This window comes from Abramis brama, assembly GCF_963993115.1.
Source record: "Abramis brama genome assembly, chromosome: 20".
Classification (NCBI taxonomy): domain Eukaryota; kingdom Metazoa; phylum Chordata; class Actinopteri; order Cypriniformes; family Leuciscidae; genus Abramis; species Abramis brama.
The window spans coordinates 20,136,438-20,157,106 of NC_139982.1; the positions used below are offsets into that span (position 1 = coordinate 20,136,438).

At 37.6% G+C, this 20,669-nt stretch overlaps 2 protein-coding genes across 2 annotated transcripts in view; both read left to right on the forward strand.

The window, feature by feature from the left end:
- kctd15a (potassium channel tetramerization domain containing 15a) overlaps positions 1-20,669 on the forward strand; it is a 572,168-nt gene that overhangs the window by 63,579 nt on the left and 487,920 nt on the right. The gene's annotated exons all lie outside the window — the stretch shown is intronic.
- Positions 1-20,669, forward strand: part of dock4a (dedicator of cytokinesis 4a) — a 72,680-nt gene that overhangs the window by 15,861 nt on the left and 36,150 nt on the right. Inside the window, exons 2-13 of the mRNA XM_084094130.1 lie at positions 960-1,043; positions 3,891-3,931; positions 4,087-4,142; positions 4,623-4,719; positions 4,896-5,044; positions 7,767-7,851; positions 9,813-9,964; positions 10,988-11,069; positions 11,764-11,824; positions 12,478-12,610; positions 13,150-13,238; positions 20,444-20,569. Of these exons, the coding sequence (XP_083950256.1) occupies positions 960-1,043; positions 3,891-3,931; positions 4,087-4,142; positions 4,623-4,719; positions 4,896-5,044; positions 7,767-7,851; positions 9,813-9,964; positions 10,988-11,069; positions 11,764-11,824; positions 12,478-12,610; positions 13,150-13,238; positions 20,444-20,569 (1,155 nt within the window). The remainder of the gene's footprint in view (positions 1-959; positions 1,044-3,890; positions 3,932-4,086; positions 4,143-4,622; positions 4,720-4,895; positions 5,045-7,766; positions 7,852-9,812; positions 9,965-10,987; positions 11,070-11,763; positions 11,825-12,477; positions 12,611-13,149; positions 13,239-20,443; positions 20,570-20,669) is intronic.

The window sequence follows — 20,669 nt, forward strand, 5'->3', positions numbered from 1 at the left end:
ATACGTAAGCCTTTCGCCATATTGAAACGTCATAACTGTACTTATGAATATCTATTTATGCAATATGATGCAGATGATTTTACTAAACTAACACGATACAAGACAAAGGCGTCAGCTAACACGACATTAAAAAGTTACCATAGTATAATATTGTACTCTGTTAATATTAAGTTCATATAAAAACACAAACCACAAAACACGCAATGTTGTGGCATCATTGATTCTTCCAAGATGGCGGACGAGCCGTCGTCTCTTGAGCGGTCGAATGCGGAATCTACGTATATATATCTATGGTTGCCCATCCTTACTCACAACATCTCTGGTGGATTCAGGACGAATGCTGTGTGTTTGCTTCACATCTCTGACAGGCAGCGAGCACAGTAACACATCTCGTGTTTAAAAGCTGACACGGCTGTTCTGGCAGCCTGCTTAACCTCTGAGCAGTGTCAGAACTCTGTCGGTTCTGTTTATGCAAGTGATTATTTATTTATTTCCATGTCAGATAGTTTCCTAACCCACTTCATATGCAAATGAGCCCTCAAAATTAACATATTTGTGCATAAAGAGTGTAGGCATTTGGATGCAGGAAGTGTTTTATAGGTTGAGCCCATGTGCTCCTGTGTGGAGAGATCTTGTACTTGTTATGTAACTTGTGCTTTGGGAGGTGACTCAGGATTTATTTAAGAGAGCAGTGAGATAATGTTGGAAGTGCAGATCTAAGCATAGTATGGTTTATTTTTCATAAGGAAATGTGTGCTGGGTTGGGTCAGTGTTATTCAGAAGGGAATTGAGAATGACTCTGTTTCTGAATTTGCAGTGAATATTGAATTTAATGTTTATATCACCGAAGTAAAGATGGTTTCCATGCAGATTTTGTGAAGACAGATGGTTTTGTCACCTTGTTGTCTGTCAGAACTGTAACTTTACTCATGTGTCACATTTGCTTGTTTTTCCCTCAGTGCTGGCAAATTTTCGAGGAATGCTTCAGCATGGACTCCCACTGGAGATCGGCGACACAGTGCAGATTCTGGAGAAATGCGAAGGTAGTCAATGTTGTCGTTGTGTTGCTGACAATCAAATTCTTTCGAACTGTAGATCCTCAGATATGGACATGGATTCTGTCAAATTTATTTGTTGATATGCAGTCAGTCATTTAAACGAGATTATAAACAGATTATAACTCTTTCCAGTTGATTCTTTTTTAAATAACTTAAAATTAGTGCTGTCAAATTGCATCTAACATAAAAGTTTTTGTTTTATATAATATGTGTTTATATATATATATATATATATATATATATATATATATATATATGTATATGTATGTATGCATATATATATATATACAGTGAGGAAAATAAGTATTTGAACACCCTGCTATTTTGCAAGTTCTCCCACTTGGAAATCATGGAGGGGTCTGAAATTGTCATCGTAGGTGCATGTCCACTGTGAGAGACATAATCTAAAAAAAAAAATCCAGAAATCACAATATATGATTTTTTAACTATTTATTTGTATGATACAGATGCAAATAAGTATTGGAACACCTGTCTATCAGCTAGAATTCTGACCCTCAAAGACCTGTTAGTCTGCCTTTAAAATGTCCACCTCCACTCCATTTATTATCCTAAATTAGATGCACCTGTTTGAGGTCGTTAGCTGCATAAAGACACCTGTCCACCCCATACAATCAGTAAGAATCCAACTACTAACATGGCCAAGACCAAAGAGCTGTCCAAAGACACTAGAGACAAAATTGTACACCTCCACAAGGCTGGAAAGGGCTACGGGGAAATTGCCAAGCAGCTTGGTGAAAAAAGGTCCACTGTTGGAGCAATCATTAGAAAATGGAAGAAGCTAAACATGACTGTCAATCTCCCTCGGACTGGGGCTCCATGCAAGATCTCACCTCGTGGGGTCTCAATGATCCTAAGAAAGGTGAGAAATCAGCCCAGAACTACACGGGAGGAGCTGGTCAATGACCTGAAAAGAGCTGGGACCACCGTTTCCAAGGTTACTGTTGGTAATACACTAAGACGTCATGGTTTGAAATCATGCATGGCACGGAAGGTTCCCCTGCTTAAACCAGCACATGTCAAGGCCCGTCTTAAGTTTGCCAATGACCATTTGGATGATCCAGAGGAGTCATGGGAGAAAGTAATGTGGTCAGATGAGACCAAAATAGAACTTTTTGGTCATAATTCCACTAAACGTGTTTGGAGGAAGAAGAATGATGAGTACCATCCCAAGAACACCATCCCTACTGTGAAGCATGGGGGTGGTAGCATCATGCTTTGGGGGTGTTTTTCTGCACATGGGACAGGGCGACTGCACTGTATTAAGGAGAGGATGACCAGGGCCATGTATTGCGAGATTTTGGGGAACAACCTCCTTCCCTCAGTTAGAGCATTGAAGATGGGTCGAGGCTGGGTCTTCCAACATGACAATGACCCGAAGCACACAGCCAGGATAACCAAGGAGTGGCTCTGTAAGAAGCATATCAAGGTTCTGGCGTGGCCTAGCCAGTCTCCAGACCTAAACCCAATAGAGAATCTTTGGAGGGAGCTCAAACTCTGTGTTTCTCAGCGACAGCCCAGAAACCTGACTGATCTAGAGAAGATCTGTGTGGAGGAGTGGGCCAAAATCCCTCCTGCAGTGTGTGCAAACCTGGTGAAAAACTACAGGAAACGTTTGACCTCTGTAATTGCAAACAAAGGCTACTGTACCAAATATTAACATTGATTTTCTCAGGTGTTCAAATACTTATTTGCAGCTGTATCATACAAATAAATAGTTAAAAAATCATACATTGTGATTTCTGGATTTTTTTTTTTAGATTATGTCTCTCACAGTGGACATGCACCTACGATGACAATTTCAGACCCCTCCATGATTTCTAAGTGGGAGAACTTGCAAAATAGCAGGGTGTTCAAATACTTATTTTCCTCACTGTATGTATATATATATATATATATATATATATATATATATATATATATAATATTTATAAATATATTATACACACACACATACATATACACTGCCGTTCAAATGTTTGGGATCGGTAAGCTTTTTAATGTTTTATATATATATATATATATATATACATACACACACACACACACACACACACACACACACACACACACACACACACATATACACACACACACATACATACACACACATAGCCTATATAAACAAACACTTTTGTGTTAGATGCAATCCTACTCTCGAGTATATTTTGTATATCCACAGGGTCAAAAGTGCCCAGAGTTGAAGAAACACTCTTAGTGAACCCAGTATATTTTTGCATCACATACTTAAAGGGGAACTTGGCAACTCTAGCCATTTCTTCGCTGATTTTTACTTTTGTTGTCGCATGTTTTCTCAACGAGCTCCCCCTACAGCTGTGGGACGTATATTTCACAACACTGTCGTATAAAAAACTCACTTGCGGCACCCTCCTCCCCCTTTCTACCGCTGCTCATGTGCATTTGTTATTATCAGAGCCGGCCAACTTTATCGTGTGGAGCTATGTATGGTATTGAGGGGGGCGTGTGTGTTTATGTCGAATTGCCGTAACGCAGTTCGTGTTTCTCGCTCGTTCTCGCTTCTCACGAGACTTCCTGTTTCCAACTTACCGGGACGTTAGTCCCCATGTTGCAAGATTGGTTTTCCGCCTGGGAATGCTAGGGGGAGCGGGGAAAGTCACCATTTTCACCAGAACAGGTTATTTAACCATCCAAATGATTTCTAAACGGTTTTATTAAGTTGAAATAGTTGCCAAGTTCCCCTTTAAAGTTAAAATGGTTGAAAATGTTTAATACATAATCCATCGTGCTGTTGAAGTGTGAAAGTGTGAAATAATTCTAAATGGCATTTTGTAGGATGGTACAGAGGATTCATCACAAAGAATCCAAATGTAAAGGTGAGAGCAATCCTACGCCGCTGCACGGATCTGTATCTGTATCTCTTTCCTCTGCTTTGAATCTCGGCACATTTATATACAGATGGTAGCGCATGTTTGTTTACTCTTATGTGTTTTACAGGCTCATTAAATAACTTTCTGTGGTTTCTCCCCAGGGAATATTCCCAAGCTCCTATATTCACCTCAAGAATGCCCACGTCAAGAACAAAGGGTATGAGTCTGGAAAAAAAACTTACATACTGTAAATAATGGTAATTCCTACATTAAACTCATATTTGGACAATTAAGCCACACTTAAAAATTGTCATTGCATTTATTTGAAAGAAAGACAGTTTAGAATCTGTTAAAGTAAGGGATAATGGGTTCGATACCAGGAATTGGTGACCTGATGAACTGGACAGCTAATGAAATCTCACCTTTGACCTGCCACCAGTGTCCTTCAACACACAAAACACTGAACTGCTACTAGAGACCGTCTTTCTGCTTTGGATAAAATGCATTTGCAAAATGACACGTCCGCTGTATTGAAGTGACAGGAGCCTTCACTATCCCACAAGCCATTGCTAATGTATTTGCGGACATGTCCTCATGAGTCAGTGTTTCTCCTTATGGTCATGTGAGGTCACTGCTTTCCATCCTGAGCTTGTGCAGATGAGTGTGTGAATGTGTGTTTGTGTGTCTTGCCCTGCAGGCAGTTTGAGACCGTCATACCCACCGAGGACTCGGTTATTACAGAGATAACTATGACCTTGAGAGACTGGGGCACCATGTGGAAGCAGCTCTACATGGTAAATATCTCTCTTTGTGTTACGCTGAACAAATAGAGTTGATTTGACTGTCAATCATGAGTGAATTTATTAAGAATAGATATTTTTACATGGTTCACAAGGTCACAAGGAGCTAATTTGATTTAATAAAGGTAAACATCTCTGTCACCCACTCATGTTGTTTCTGTCTCTCTCAGAGAAATGAAGGGGATCTCTTTCACAGACTGTGGCATGTGATGAATGAGATATTGGAGCTGCGGCAGCAGGTTTTAGTGGGTCACCTCACTCACGACCGCTTGAGTGACATCAAACAGCACATCACGGCACGGCTTGACTGGGGCAATGAGTGAGTTACACCTCAAGAGCTAGTGGTGCCCCAAAATACAACTTCTGTCATTATCATGATGGTATTGGTATCGACTTCTGACATTTTGGGTATTGTGACAAGTTTAATGCCATGCATAATCACTCAGTTTGATTCATTTATGCAATTTGAGTTTTGCTTTCCTGTCGTTGCCACATTATGTTTGTTTTTTCCAGTGATTGCAAATATATTGTACATAAAAACAGTGGGTGGAACGCAGTGGCGGGGACGGCCATGATGAACTGCCGGCAAATGTTGGGCAATCTGTCAGCCATGTGCGCGAATGCTTATATGCTGTTTTTCTCAAAAAAAAAAAAAAGTCGCAGATGGTAGTAACGAGTGGGACGTGTTACGCATGTTTTTTTTTTTTAGGTCTCTCAGTACGTATATTGCAATTTTTGAAGGTTTTACAATGAAACGGATTATTCCATTTGATTCATGCTTTGTGAAAGTTATTGCAGATTGTTGTCTGAAAATGACTTGGGTTATTGTCGTAAAAAGGGCCCTATTATTGCCACGATTCAATTTACTATATGTGACCCTGGATCACAAAACCAGTCATACGTCGCACAGGTATATTTGTGGCAATATCCAACAATGCATTGTATGGGTCAAAATTCTAGATGTTTTTTTTTTAATGCCAAAAATCATTAGGATATTAAGTAAAGATCATGTTCCATGAAGATATTTTGTATATTTCCTACCGTAAATATATAAAACATTTATTTTTGTGAGTGAATGCAGCACAATCGCGAACATAAATGGAACTTTAAAGGCGATTTTCTCAATGTTTCGTTTGTTTTTGCACCCTCAGATTCCAGATTTTCAAATAGTTGTATCTCAGCCAAATATTTTCCTATCCTAACAAACTATACATTAATGGAAAGCTTATTTGTTCCGCTTTCATATGATAAATCTCAATTTCAAAAAATGTACACATGTGACTGGTTTTTGTAGTCCAGGCCAGGTCACATATAACGAGGAATGTCATGGAATTTGGCAAAAAATTACGGATGTACACTTCAAGTTGCCGAATGGACTAGTGTCTGTAAATATTAAACCGAAACGCTGCTATTTAAATCTGAAGTCTGCGTGTCTGTGTGAATGAGCGCTGCGGTTTCGTCTACTGCACACACACTAAAGCACGCTCATGGTGTTTCAGTGTCTGCCGTCTCACTACATGAGTACATGAAAACAAAAACATCATTTGATAAAGCTATTATCATCAGCATCATAAGTTTTCCAGGGGGACGTTAGAGAAATTCATGTTTCACAGACGTACTTTGCGATTTTAATCCCGTCTGAATCTGCCAAGTCTGTGTTTTTCTCACTCGACCTCTGTAAAAATTCCAGAAAAAAATGACCTACTGTTTATCGGCAAACTCAACAGTCCTCTGAGAAATCTAATCCCATCCGAATGCGAATGTCTGTGATTGCTGGTGTTGTATCCTGTAGAGCCCCTAAAGACACATGGTGGTGGGGGAAAAAATGAGATGGGAGGAAAAATCAATGCTTTTGCGTTTCATTTGCTTCCAAAACCTTTGTGTTTCCCCATGAAACTTTGCATTTGCTTTAGGGGCTCTGTAGTATCCTAACGCTTCTCCTCATGTGTTTTTTGACCTACCTAAGCTACCGTTTGCTCACCATCTTCAGCATGCTTTCATTTAGTTTCAATATTGCTGGTATACGATGAAAAAATAACGTTGTAATATTACTATTATTTTCTATTATTGTCTAGATTTCTCTGGTCACTTATGCAAGTTTATGTTGCTATTAACTCGTTAAATAGGGTTTTAAAATTAAAATTATATCAACATATAATAAATAAAAAGTCATATACATCACACACTAGAAAACGCACACTCCCACCTCTGAAATAAACACAGAGATGTTTTCTCTGTCTTAATCGGTACATGAAATCACAGACGTCAAGTGATAAGATTTGTAACGTAAACGTCGATTAGAAAACAACATACGACAACCTGTCAAAATAAAAGTTTGGTTTAACTTGAAGAAATGATGACAGAAATGTTTTAGTATTGTACTTCTTTAAAATTTGTTGTACTGTTTAATTTGAACAGTAACCCTGTTGTGCAGCACTTTGCCAAAAATTAAAGGAATGTTTCATATTTAATTTGATTACATTTTAAAATATTCATTAAATTATGGTTTTATGCATTAATTTCATTAATACCATTTCTGATAATAAATATGTATTAGATCATAAAACATACAATCCAGATTTTTTTTATAAATGATTAAATTGTTAGATTTATGAATTCAGTTGATTAAAATAAAGGATTTGAATAAACTATTGATTTAATAACAGTTTCATAAAAATAAAAATAAATAAAAAAAACATTCCTGTGGTTATGGCACGTTTGACTGCTTTTCTCAATCAATAGTAATTAATTGCAATTAATAAGATAAATTTAATATCATGTAATTGTTAATTTAATTACTATTTTATCAAATAAATATTAAAAACCTGTCTATCAATATTATGTATGTATTTATACAGTATAATATAAAATATATAATATAAAAATGTGTCCATGAAATAACAAATCCACTGATAAACTAAACTAAAATTAAAAGTAAATCTGAAAATAGTACTGAAATAAACAAATGCAAATGCAAATCTATAATAACCATGGTGAGATTTGAAGGGTAGAATAAAAATATGTATTTGTGTGTGTTACAGGCAGCTGGGTTTGGATCTGGTCCCCAGGAGGGACTTCGGCATGGTGGACCCTGATGAGCTCAGCATCACAGAGCTCTATCGGCTGGTGGGTAGTCATACATTCATGCTCACATACATGCATACACACACACACACATTCCCATTACCCATGAGTCACCTCACATCCCTCCTCTGCCGCCCATATTCTTTGCTGTGTTACTATGGCAACTGCAGCTCGACCTGACGCCAAGGCTTTCTCTCGAGTGCTTCGTCCTCTGTTTTAACAAAGACACACACACACACACCTCCAATTGCTTGTGCATAGGGAAATGATAGTAATTAAGAACAACAGAGAAATGCTAAATGGCACATTAACAGGCTGTTTGCAAACTGCAGAGACACTTCATGCATAAAGTTTCCTGCCCTTATAATTTGGCATACATGCAGCATCATTGGCACAATTGGTTCAAATCTCTTATAGCCACAACAGTGCCTGTGTACAGATCTTTGGAATATAATATCTGTTCCAAAACCTACTGAGCTGCCTACTGCCTACATAAGCAGTTATCATCTAATGGAGCATCCTAACTGACATCCAATCCTATCATTTTATTTTATTTTATTTTATTTTATTTTATTTTATTTTATTTTATTTTATTTTATTTTATTTTATTTTATTTTATTTTATTTTATTTTATTTTATACATTTTATTTTTATTTTTTAATACTATAAAATGGTGTTTTTAAACTAGGCTTCTCAGAATTAAATATAAATAGCATATGCCATTTTTTTTATTTGATTAAGTAATTCATTACTTTATTTTATTATAACTTTATTTATTTATTTGAATGAATTTATTATTAAATATTTTAAATAAAATACATTATTTATATTAATTATTTAAAATACTATAAATACTGTTGTTTTATTAAAATTCTATTGTTTACTTCTCAGTATTAAATATACATAGCACACACCATTTTTATTTAATTTGTTTTTCATTTTTATTTATTATTTTGATTTATGTATTTATTTTCTATTTTAATTTATTATTGAGTATTTAAAATACTATAAATAAAATAAATATGAATTATTTTGTTATTTGTTTAAAATAGTTTAAATACTATTGTTTTATAACTATAATATACTTTTATAATAATAATTAAATGACAAAAAATTACATACACAAATTTGGGGTAAAATGTTTTATTTTATTATTATTTAAAACTATTTTTAAATCTATACTTCTCAGTATTGAATGAATACTCTTTTGATAAAATCAAATATTTTTCTCACAGATTATTGCATTATGGAATTCTCTGCAAAGGAAACACACAGTTCTGCATTTGAATTCCGTTAGAAGAAAGTATCTTAGTAGGCTGCATTATTAAGTTAAGCCTTTGTATCAGGAGGATTCTAAAATGCCTTAAAATGCTGCCTAGCTTACAAGGTTTTTAGAAGAGAGCTAGAGAAACAACTTCAATGTAGTCAGAATTCACAAAATTCTCTTTCTTTTTCTCTCCACTGCAACCCTGACCACACGTGTCCCAGTTTTCACTGGTCCATGGGTGGGCAGAGGTGTGGGGGTACGGGTTAAAGGAAGAAGGAAAGAAACAAAAGAGAACAAGATGTGGGTGTGGATGTACTAGATTAGAGAGAGCATTTAAAGAGTAGGGAGTGAGGGCACAAGAAAAAAGACACCAGTGTGGCGTCCCCAGGGTTAAGTGCCTTTTTGAAGGATCTTTCAGCAGCATGTTCTTCAGAAGAATAAAGGAAAGGTCCAAAGCTTAAATATAAAACCGCAGTGCTGGGGTTCTAATGGTCTGTTTTTACCTTATATAACAACATAACGTTAATAAAAGTTATTATAATTTGAAATCTATGGTTTATAGCAAAGAAATATACATAGGTTGTTTTTTAACAACACAAATTTAGTATCTTACATAAAGATACAGCATATGCAGGCGTGGTAGGGATGGGGTACTGTTAGATAATTAATGGAAATTTTGAGTGATCTTGTTGTTGTAAATGTCTTTGTCATTGTAATCATATTTTCTTTTAAATAGATGGAGAGACGTCATCGTAGACGCGAGGCTCCCCCGCAGGCCAGCATGCACCACCTGTTCCTTCAGATGAAGAGCATGATGAGTTCAAACCTGGGGGAGGAGTTGGAAGTCTTCTTCTCTGTCTATGACAGCAGGGAAATGCGACCAATCAGGTGCCATCTCTGACCCTAGACACCCAATCTCAAGTTTTTTTATTGACTAAAGTATGATTAATTCACCCGAAAATAAAAATTCTGTCATTATTTAATCATGCTTACTTCCCTTACAAAGACAACCTTTTGATTACTAACTCAAATGTTTAACAACTATGCAAGAAGATATTTTGAAGAATGTTTCAGCCGTTCTTGTTCATGCAATGAACGTAAATGGGGTCCAAAATCAAGACAACATTGGACCCCATTTACGTTCATTGAATGAACAGCTGAAACATTCTTCAAAATATCTTCTTGCATAGTTGTTAAACATTTGAGTTAGTAATCAAAAGGTTGTAAGTTTGAGTGCAACATAAGTCTGTCACTGTTGACTCCTCACTAAATTCCACCAGATCTAGCAAAAAAAACCAAGTAAAATTCAGTCTGACCTCGATTTCATTAATTATGAATCGCTGTATTCCTTCAAGCTGTCTGAAAGACGTCTTCAACCCCAACCAGTCGTCCATCAGAGCGTGTGCCTTGAGTATATTTTTATGACGCTATCAGACGATTACGTCGATCGTGCCGCTACTGGGAACTAATTTCTGGAATTCAATTCGACTGCGACGTCAATGCATCTGTTTACCACTATATATCAGCCTGAGGGATATTTCAGTTTCACATCCATGATGGAACTACAGCCTTGATGTGTTTGTTGAATTTTTCATTGGTTTCTGTCTCCTTCTCTCTCGCCACTCATGTTAGGGAGTGTACTATTCAGACACCCCCCCTCGTTGTAAATTATTCAGAACGAGTGATGCCCCAGGGCACTTAGTGAAAGTGAAGGAGAATCGAGGAGATATTGAGCCTCAATGGGCCTCTCCTTGTAATTACCTAGCACAAGTGTTAGAGGAAACCCACTAACACATGCAGTTGTGGACGGACATGTACACACTCACGCTCACACCAGTCTTGCTGTGATTCCTTATGCTTCATGGCGTGTCTGGGGTGAACCTGACCGTCTCTCTCTTTCTCTGTGTGCAGTGAGAGGTTCTTTGTGCGCCTCAATAAGCAAGGGCTACCTAAGTCTCCAGAGAAGACTGAGAGGCAGTGCACACTCTTTGTTGTAAGTATGGACTTTTTCGAGGTGCACCAAGGGCGTGTCCTTGGTCCTTTTTGCTTGCTTTGGCATTAAATGGATCTGGGACTATTGTCGATAAATAGTTTCCTGAGTGAAACGCATATCCTTGACTGATCATTATTTTTGAAAATGTGAGAGATTTTTTTATTTAATTGTGAATATTGTAGAAAATAACCATTTTAGATGTGTTTCTCAACAGTTTTCTGCCACATTTGCTGCCAAATTTATATAATTTAAGAAATTATATTTTTATTGCAAGACATTAAATTAACATTACAAAAAGGCTTTAAAAATATTGTTTTGTTTTGCTATTTATCAGGATATCATGTCATGAACACCCAAATATTTAATTTGTTGTGCTCTTGTGGTTGTTAGTTCTTTTCTTTTGCTTGTTAGTTCTTTATCTTTTGTTCGGTTTTGTTTTGTTAGTTATTTTATTTTATCACTATTGTTTTGTTGCATTGTATTGTTTTTAATAGCAGTAAATTACATTACTGCTATTAAAAATAGCAGTAAATTACATTACTGCTATTAAAAATAGCAGTAAAAATCCCCCCCCCCCCCCAGATTTTTATTTGATCAATTAAATAGTAACTTTTAAACAGAGAAGGTTTAGAGAAATGTTTGGTACATGGATTCTAGTAAATGTTGCTCAATGAAACGTTTGTCTTTTTTTAAGGATTTGGGAAGTAGCGATCTTCGCAAAGATGTGTATGTTGTAGCTCATATTTTTAGAATAGGTAAGAGCTGTTGGATTCATATCACTCTTCTCGCCGTGTGACCTGTCATAATGCCTTAGATACCCTATCATAGGAGTCATATGGATCTCACAACTTGATAGTGCACTTCCTGATGCTTTAAGATTTGAAAAAGTGACAGATTACGTCAAATTACGTCAATAGTTGTGGCTGTATTATAACATGGCTAAATGACAGGCCACAGGTCAAATGTGACCAAGATGGTGTCTTTGTCTGTAAACGTCACCTTTGTGTCTGTGTAGCAGTCGTTGCTACATGCATGGCCTGCATCGGTACAGAAACTGACGTTACAGTATAGATTAATGCTCATTTGCATGTATGTTATTATGTCACTGTGGACTGAGAAGTGTTTGTTGTGTAACGGTTGTTGGTATGTCTTTTTGTGTTTCAAGCGTCATTATAAAGTTGTGTGTTAATAATTCTGCCATAAGAGCTACATAAATCTGACAAGTCAGCTAGAGTTTCTGGGTAAGACACGGCTATAATGCTTAAGTGTCGCATGACGCATTATATCTTGTGACAGTGCTATGTGTTCTTTGAGGCAGAATAAGAAAACGTCTCTTTTTATGTTGCAATTCGCATATGTATTTATTCTCAGGGAAGCAGTGTGTGATCCACAATGTGTGTGTTTGCAGGGCGAATGGTCGCAGGAGAGAAGAAGAGTGTGAGTAACACACAGTACAAACGCCCATACGGATGTGCCGTGATTAGTGTGGCCGACCTGTTAACGGCTGACTTCAAGGACGATCACTTGCTAAAGATCTACTCGTGAGTATCACACCCTAACTTTTTGAAGCTAATTAATGTACAATCCATTTTTTAGGACTGGGTGATATAGCGATTTTCTTTATATATAAACATGTATATATATATTTCACCCTATTGACGATATGCATCTGCATATTTATGTATTTGCTCTGAAATCTTTGAAATATTAAGGGCTTCAAACTTTTTATATATATATATAAAATTTAGACCAGACCCCTTATTTAGGCAATCATATTTAAAATGTTTTATCCTAGAACTAAATTACAGAAAAATTGCCTACATACATTTTTTTTTTCATACTGTAAATTATTATTTATATTATTTGTATTTATTTTAACTTTTAATTTTTTTGGTTTTTGCTTTGTTTTATTTTTAATTATTTTAATTTAATTTCTTTATCCGAATTGAAAGTTTGAATTAATTAACTTAAAAGAATTAAATGTGCCATCTCTAAATGAAAATCATTTTCAAATATATCACACATCCCTCATTGTAAGTGGTTGAAATTCATCATAAACTTTGGTGCATTATATTCACAGATGTAACACAGAGAGCGAGTGGTACCAAATCCATGACAGTATTATCAGGAAGGTCAGCTCACGATACAGCCATATTGGCTCAAATACAGGTAAGATCCTCACGATCCCAATTTTAATTTGACTTGTCTTGCTAAAGGGATAGTTCAACAAACCATAAAAATACTTTAAAGTGTAACTTTGCTGATTTTCAACAAGCTTTGTACTGTTACAATGTCTGTGGTGTATGTAAATGAACAATGTTTACTCTTTGTCCATGTTATTTGGCACATTTATTTGGCAGACTTCAGGGCTTTCTACAGATTATACTTCCACATTTTTGTATCCCCGCCCACGGATAGTCGGATCGGCAGAGGGTTATTAACAGAAAATTGTATTGTACTTAACAGCATTATGGTAAAAATGGAACACTATGGCAACAGCTTTCTTACCTGTACGTGACAGTGTTTTGCTTCGAGTGGAACTGTCAGTTTTTCCCCTCTGTTTGGCCTAAAACACTGTTTTTAAAATGTTGACAAGGACAAATTTCAAAATGGTCTGTTCTTCGCACAGTTTTCATACAATTTCCATTTTTTGGTGAACTGCCCCTTTAAATAACATTTTGTCTGTCATAGCAACAGCGTTTTTCTGAACCAATTGATCCATTTAATTGAAGTATTCAAATCGTACCAAATCATGCTGCAGAATTTCTTTTCTTCTTGCTCTTAAGATATAAATAGCAGAACTCTTTACAGTGAAATGCTGGGTTTTCTCCTAGCAACAGGTTCTGAACAGCAGAAGAAGCCTGCAGTCAAAGCATCCATATGTATTCAATAGAGAGACCGAGCAGAGCTGTTATTCAGGCGCTTTTGTTTTTATGACGTCTGTATGACTCAAAGAGCTGCAGTTTTAAGCATGTTGTTACAGTATACCTTATGGTGGCTACGATGTTTGTTTGGAAATTGTTTACTGGCTCAAATCAAAAGAGCGCACCTCTGAGTCTCTGATATTCTGATCTTTAGATATGGCTCAAGCCTCTACTTCAATGTAAGTATTGTATATTGGATTTTTTTCAGTAGTTTTACCATTCACCAGGTAAAAATTAATAATCATTAAGGTCAGCCTTGCGTCAAATCAGACAGAATTAAAGAGGACCTATTATGCTTTTTTATATATATATATATATACAGTGAGGAAAATAAGTATTTGAACACCCTGCTATTTTGCAAGTTCTCCCACTTAGAAATCAATCATGGAGGGGTCTGAAATTGTCATCGTAGGTGCATTGTCCACTGTGAGAGACATAATCTAAAAAAAAAAATCCAGACATCACGATGTATGATTTTTTAACTATTTATTTGTATGATACAGCTGCAAATAAGTATTTGAACACCTGAGAGAATCAATGTTAATATTTGGTACAGTAGCCTTTGTTTGCAATTACAGAGGTCAAACGTTTCCTGTAGTTTTTCACCAGGTTTGCACACACTGCAGGAGGGATTTTGGCCCACTCCTCCACACAGATCTTCTCTAGATCAGTCAGGTTTCTGGGCTGTCGCTGAGAAACACGGAGTTTGAGCTCCCTCCAAAGATTCTCTATTGGGTTTAGGTCTGGAGACTGGCTAGGCCACGCCAGAACCTTGATATGCTTCTTACAGAGCCACTCCATGGTTATCCTGGCTGTGTGCTTTGGGTCATTGTCATGTTGGAAGACCCAGCCTCGACCCATCTTCAATGCTCTAACTGAGGGAAGGAGGTTGTTCCCCAAAATCTCGCAATACATGGCCCCGGTCATCCTCTCCTTAATACAGTGCAGTCGCCCTGTCCCATGTGCAGAAAAACACCCCCAAAGCATGATGCTACCACCCACATGCTTCACAGTAGGGATGGTGTTCTTGGGATGGTACTCATCATTCTTCTTCCTCCAAACACGTTTAGTGGAATTATGACCAAAAAGTTCTATTTTGGTCTCATCTGACCACATGACTTTCTCCCATGACTCCTCTGGATCATCCAAATGGTCATTGGCAAACTTAAGACGGGCCTTGACATGTGCTGGTTTAAGCAGGGGAACCTTCCATGCCATGCATGATGTCAAACCATGACGTCTTAGTGTATTACCAACAGTAACCTTGGAAACGGTGGTCCCAGCTCTTTTCAGGTCATTGACCAGCTCCTCCCGTGTAGTTCTGGGCTGATTTCTAACCTTTCTTAGGATCATTGAGACCCCACGAGGTGAGATCTTGCATGGAGCCCCAGTCCGAGGGAGATTGACAGTCATGTTTAGCTTCTTCCATTCTCTAATGATTGCTCCAACAGTGGACCTTTTTTCACCAAGCTGCTTGGCAATTTCCCCGTAGCCCTTTCCAGCCTTGTGGAGGTGTACAATTTTGTCTCTAGTGTCTTTGGACAGCTCTTTGGTCTTGGCCATGTTAGTAGTTGGATTCTTACTGATTGTATGGGGTGGACAGGTGTCTTTATGCAGCTAACAACCTCAAACAGGTGCATCTAATTTAGGATAATAAATGGAGTGGAGGTGGAAATTTTAAAGGCAGACTAACAGGTCTTTGATGGTCAGAATTCTAGCTGATAGACAGGTGTTCAAATACTTATTTGCAGCTGTATCATACAAATAAATAGTTAAAAAAATCATATATTGTGATATACATAATATATATATATATATATTTTTTTTTCAACTTTCTTTAGTGTGTAATGTTGCTCCAAAGTCACTCCAAAGGAAGTTATTCTCTATATCAGTGCGCACTGTTTCCGAACTCCCTAAAACTGTAGTCTTGAGTTTTCTTCTAGGAACGAACACATCACAATAATTCTTATTTAAATAATTCCCACCCAAGTCAAACGTGAAATAGGCGAGGCCTGGTTGATTTGTGTTAGTAGTGTGTTGAAACTCGCGGTTATTGTTAGGTGCGTTACATTTACGAAACATGATTTAAGCAGTTGACCAATCACAACAAACTGATCCAGCCGACCAATCAGAGCTCATTGCACTTTTCAGAAGGAGGGGCTTCATAGAGACCGTAGCTAAACAGAGTGTTACTGACAGACTGGGAAGAGAGGTGCTGCAACAATGTAAAATATGTGAAAAGTAATGTTTTTTTTTAAAATATTCAAGCAAAACTACTCTTGTAGACCCCAAAATCAAGCAAGAAGCAAGTTCTTTAAAGAAGCAAGTAGCTGCACTGATTCAGATTTTGTTCATAATGTATAATATTTCATATAAATTATGACATAAATTGACTTGTACTGTATATTGTATAAATTCTACGTGTAAATGATAATTTATTTTATTTAGTATAATTTTTAAAAAAATTGTAAACTGTATTTATATTGTACCGGTATTCATTATTTTGTTTTATTTTTAATAATGTTTTCTTTGACATTTTCTTCTTTCGTTTTTTTTTTTTCATTTTGTTTCGTAACATAATTTATTATTTAGCCAAAATAGTTTTTTGTTCTCTAATTGACAATGTTGACTACCTAAGAAAATCTTGTGGCTGCATTTATATGAAAGTCTGGTTTACCTTTTGGTCTACAGGTCCTTTCTTATGGGAGAATCCACCTTCCAATGACTGACGTATAGATGTCTCAGCACATTGAAACAGGATAGGATGGGAATTACACACTTCAGCTTTGAAATTAGTAGAATCCAAAAAACTGACCTGTAATTCATTCAGCTAGATCTTTATCAGCTGGTAAATGCGATCCAGTCATCTGCAGTAATTCAGTTAATGATTGTGGATGACCATTAGTAGTAATCAGTCACACAAAGATCGGCTATCAGTGTGAACTAGAACGCCATATTGATCGAGTGCACAGAGAGCAGTTGACCCTTTTCATTGTCTGTCATTGTTGTCCCTTGAGATGTTTTGAACGAGCAAATCGCCAGTGCTTCCTCACTAATCGCTTGTATAAAAGCCTAATTACTGTTATTGATTTTATTGCTGGGTTAAAAGACTAACAGAAAAAAAAGAAACAACAATGTTCGCTTTAGGTTTAAAAAGGCAAACAGATGAAAGCGCATTGTGTTGTGTTGTTGATGCCATGTTTTGTGGAGGTGGTGGAGTAGTAGTTATGCAATCTTGGTGTGCATCATCTTGCAAGTGGTTTCAAAATGAATGGACTGCTGGCGATTTCACTCGTGTGGGCAGCTTACTCTGAATACATTACCAAACCATAATGAAGCCATGATGCTTCCAGAGCTTATAAACACATCAAACCTAATTTATGCAACCCAAACCTTAAACATTACCCAGATTGCACTTGTAATGTCTGTTGTTTGTGATGTATTTCCTGCAGAATGGAAAAATCAAGGACCCTGAGGAAGCAGGAGGAAGAGGGCCAGATAATTAAAAAAACTGAGATAGTCAAAAAAGCCAATCTAGCAGGAAGGAGATTATGCAGTTTCTGTCGTGTCAATCTAAACCGTAGGCCGTGTCCCGCAGCAGATGTACAGCAGGGTTACACTTGAGATGAAAGTCATTCAGACAAATGAAGGAATGGGAATGGGCGAAATTTCCATCTGTAAGAACTCAACATCTAGCTTGGCTTTGTGATTAAATTACTCAAAAAAAGAAAAAAGAAAAGAAAAAGAGTTTCTTCAAAGAGACTTGGGACTTTAAAGTGTAAATCTAGTGCACAGATGTCAGAATCATTGGCTTTCATCAGAAGTATAAATGAGGGAGGCAGAGAAATGCGTGTCATTAAGTGTGTTGGAACACAATAAGATATTACTGATTCGATGGAGCCGTAATGGTAACAAGCACAAATGTTACAAATGGGGATTAAGGTACCAGTTTACCCATAATTCATTTACTCAAGAGGCAGTCGGGTCATTCCTGTTATGCAGGACCTTTTGAACTCTGTAACTTTAAAAAAAAAAATGCTAACTTCAGATGAAACTTTTACAGGGTGGAAATAAAACAAAATGAGGCTGTTGTTTAGAAGGATTGAGAGTTTGTTACGTGTGTCTGAAATTTTTATTATCTTTTAATAATATGATGGTGATTCTGTCACAAACTGCTCTGAAACATGGGTTGAGGATCCAAACGCTGCTTTTATCAGGGGTGGAAAGCACGAGCAAACGGGAATCCAGAAAATCGGGATAGCGCTCAAAAATGCAGTGCGACACGTACAAGACTTCGCAAGACAACCCTCTTCAGGTTGAACGGTGGCTACTGCAGTTGAATTTGCCTATTGGATGTTTGCGGTACTACGTGACGTAAGCAGGTTCCAGCTCACCACGCCCTTGGTACGAGCTCACCACGCCCTTGGAACGAGCTAGCGTAGATTTATCTGTATTTAGTACAAACGCTGCTCCTCCTGCATGGACTCCACCACCGCAGCGGCGTCTTGATGTGAGTGATCATATATATTTTAATCACAATTTATGGTTAGGCTAAAGTTAATCCTCTGGGGTCGACAAACGCGCCGGCGCATTTTGCTGGATTTTTTCACATAGTGGCAAAATATGAATATGCCTACAGAGAGCGTGCGCTATTGACATCAATTCGATAAAACTCGTCAGATGCATGTACTTTACGTCGTCTTGCGACCCTGTGAGTCACTCTCCATTTTAGAGTCTGACAGCAGGTCTCAGGTGTACGCCCCCCCCCCACTCAGCCCCGCCCTCGGTTCGTCCCCTCTATCTCCGCTGGGGTCTGCCCACTTTTCCAGTATTTTTCAAATATTGCCAATGGGTGGAGTCAGGCTCTGACCAGGGGTTTAGTTACCCTTTAACCATAGACAGTATAAGAAGTGGACAGAGCCATCTCATTGGATCTCAATTGAGACAAGTGAAGCCCATTTTTAGCGATTTCTTAGCACTTCCTTTCCTGACGCGCAGACTCAAACTGAGCAAAGCGTTACACGGACCACGTGAGCAACCCGTCTGTCTTCTAGTAGCTGTGCCAAGAGAAATCTGAATCATTCCCTTCCGAATCTTGCAGACACGGAGAGTGTGAGTAGGAATTGTCCATGAGCTTTGAGCATGAGCAACTTTTGCTAGGTATTCTGATTAATTATATTGTCATTTTGCCTCCACGTCCCCCCGATTGCCCGCGAGCTTCTCCTCCCGTCCATACGGTAATCTCTCTACTGTGCGACAGAGAGACGCGTGGTTATGACGCAATCGTTAGCCTACTTTTACAAAAACTGCTTCTACGGGGCCATAACATAAGCTACAAGGTAATGGAGCATTTTATACATTGTCGTGTTTCTTTAGAAATAAATAATGGACAAATGGAGTCTTCAAACGCCTCAGATGTAAAGTTATTCGCTGTCAAAGTGACGCCAAAATGAATGGGAGTCAATGGGATGCTAACTGCAGGTGAAGTTCTGCTACAAGATGGTGGCACGCGGCCGGCTTCAACTTCCGGTCGACTTCCTTCCCGCCTGCCTTTAACAAGGCTAATGACACACAGGTGGAAGTAATCAAACAATGAGTCCAGGCAATGGGTTATGGGAAGTGTAGTTCAAGGAGACAGGAAGAGTGCCCTCTAGTGGAAATCAAGGGCACTCCAGCTGCTGGATTTAACAGATAATGTCTGCAAACTGGGTGGAATGTTTCAAAGAGAGTCAAACCACAAAACATTACAACATTTATCAAATTCATTGCTGATACTTACTGATGTGTGTGCTATTGCTTTCCCTACTAAAATTATGTCACTTCCTGGTGGATGATGTAGTTAACTAGTTAAAATGATTGTGTGAAAGTAACAGGGTGGAAGTGATATTGAAGACACAGGGAAAAATATAGAAAAATGAAAAGTGCAGTGATATTTATGCTCTGCAAATCCAGTCATTTCAATAGGAATCCACGCAAAGAGGGCAAAACATTTACCCATGCAGATTTTGCGACTGAGTCAAGATTTTTCACATGAATTCGCCACGTTGACCAATAGATGGCTCCTTGGTTTGAAAGTGACATCTGTGTGAGCGGTGCTTTATACATCGCTACACTTTTGACAATAGACAATGTTTTCTTCCCCTAATGTGACCGTGCCTTAAAAAACAGTATTCATATGAAAATATTTTGTTGTGAGATTTGCGTTCTATTTCATAATAAAATGCTGGTTTATAAGTAGTGAAACTATTTCCTTAGCTGTAGAGCTATTTAAAATAGACCCAATAAAGTGTGATTGAATAATACACATTCCGTTAGGATTATGTTCTGATGTTCCAGACATGCCTCACTAACCAGGAAGTACAGCTGTTTTTGTTGGCAGACTCTCATGTTACGGTATTGTCAGATGTTACCGCAAAAGTTCATTAAAATGCGCTTGTGTTTATTTTCTAGGCCTTAATGTCTCTCTTCAGCTCCTACACGGGGATATGGAGCAGATTCGTAAGGATTACATGCGTCTTTTCACCCGGAACGTCTCCATTACGAAGAGGCTGGGTTTCTCTGATATCATCATTCCAGGTGGGATAATCACGTTTTGTTGTCATTATGCTGCTTATTTTACATCCCATTACCATTGAATTTATGTTTATACAAATTAAAGCTCTAGCTTTACAGTATC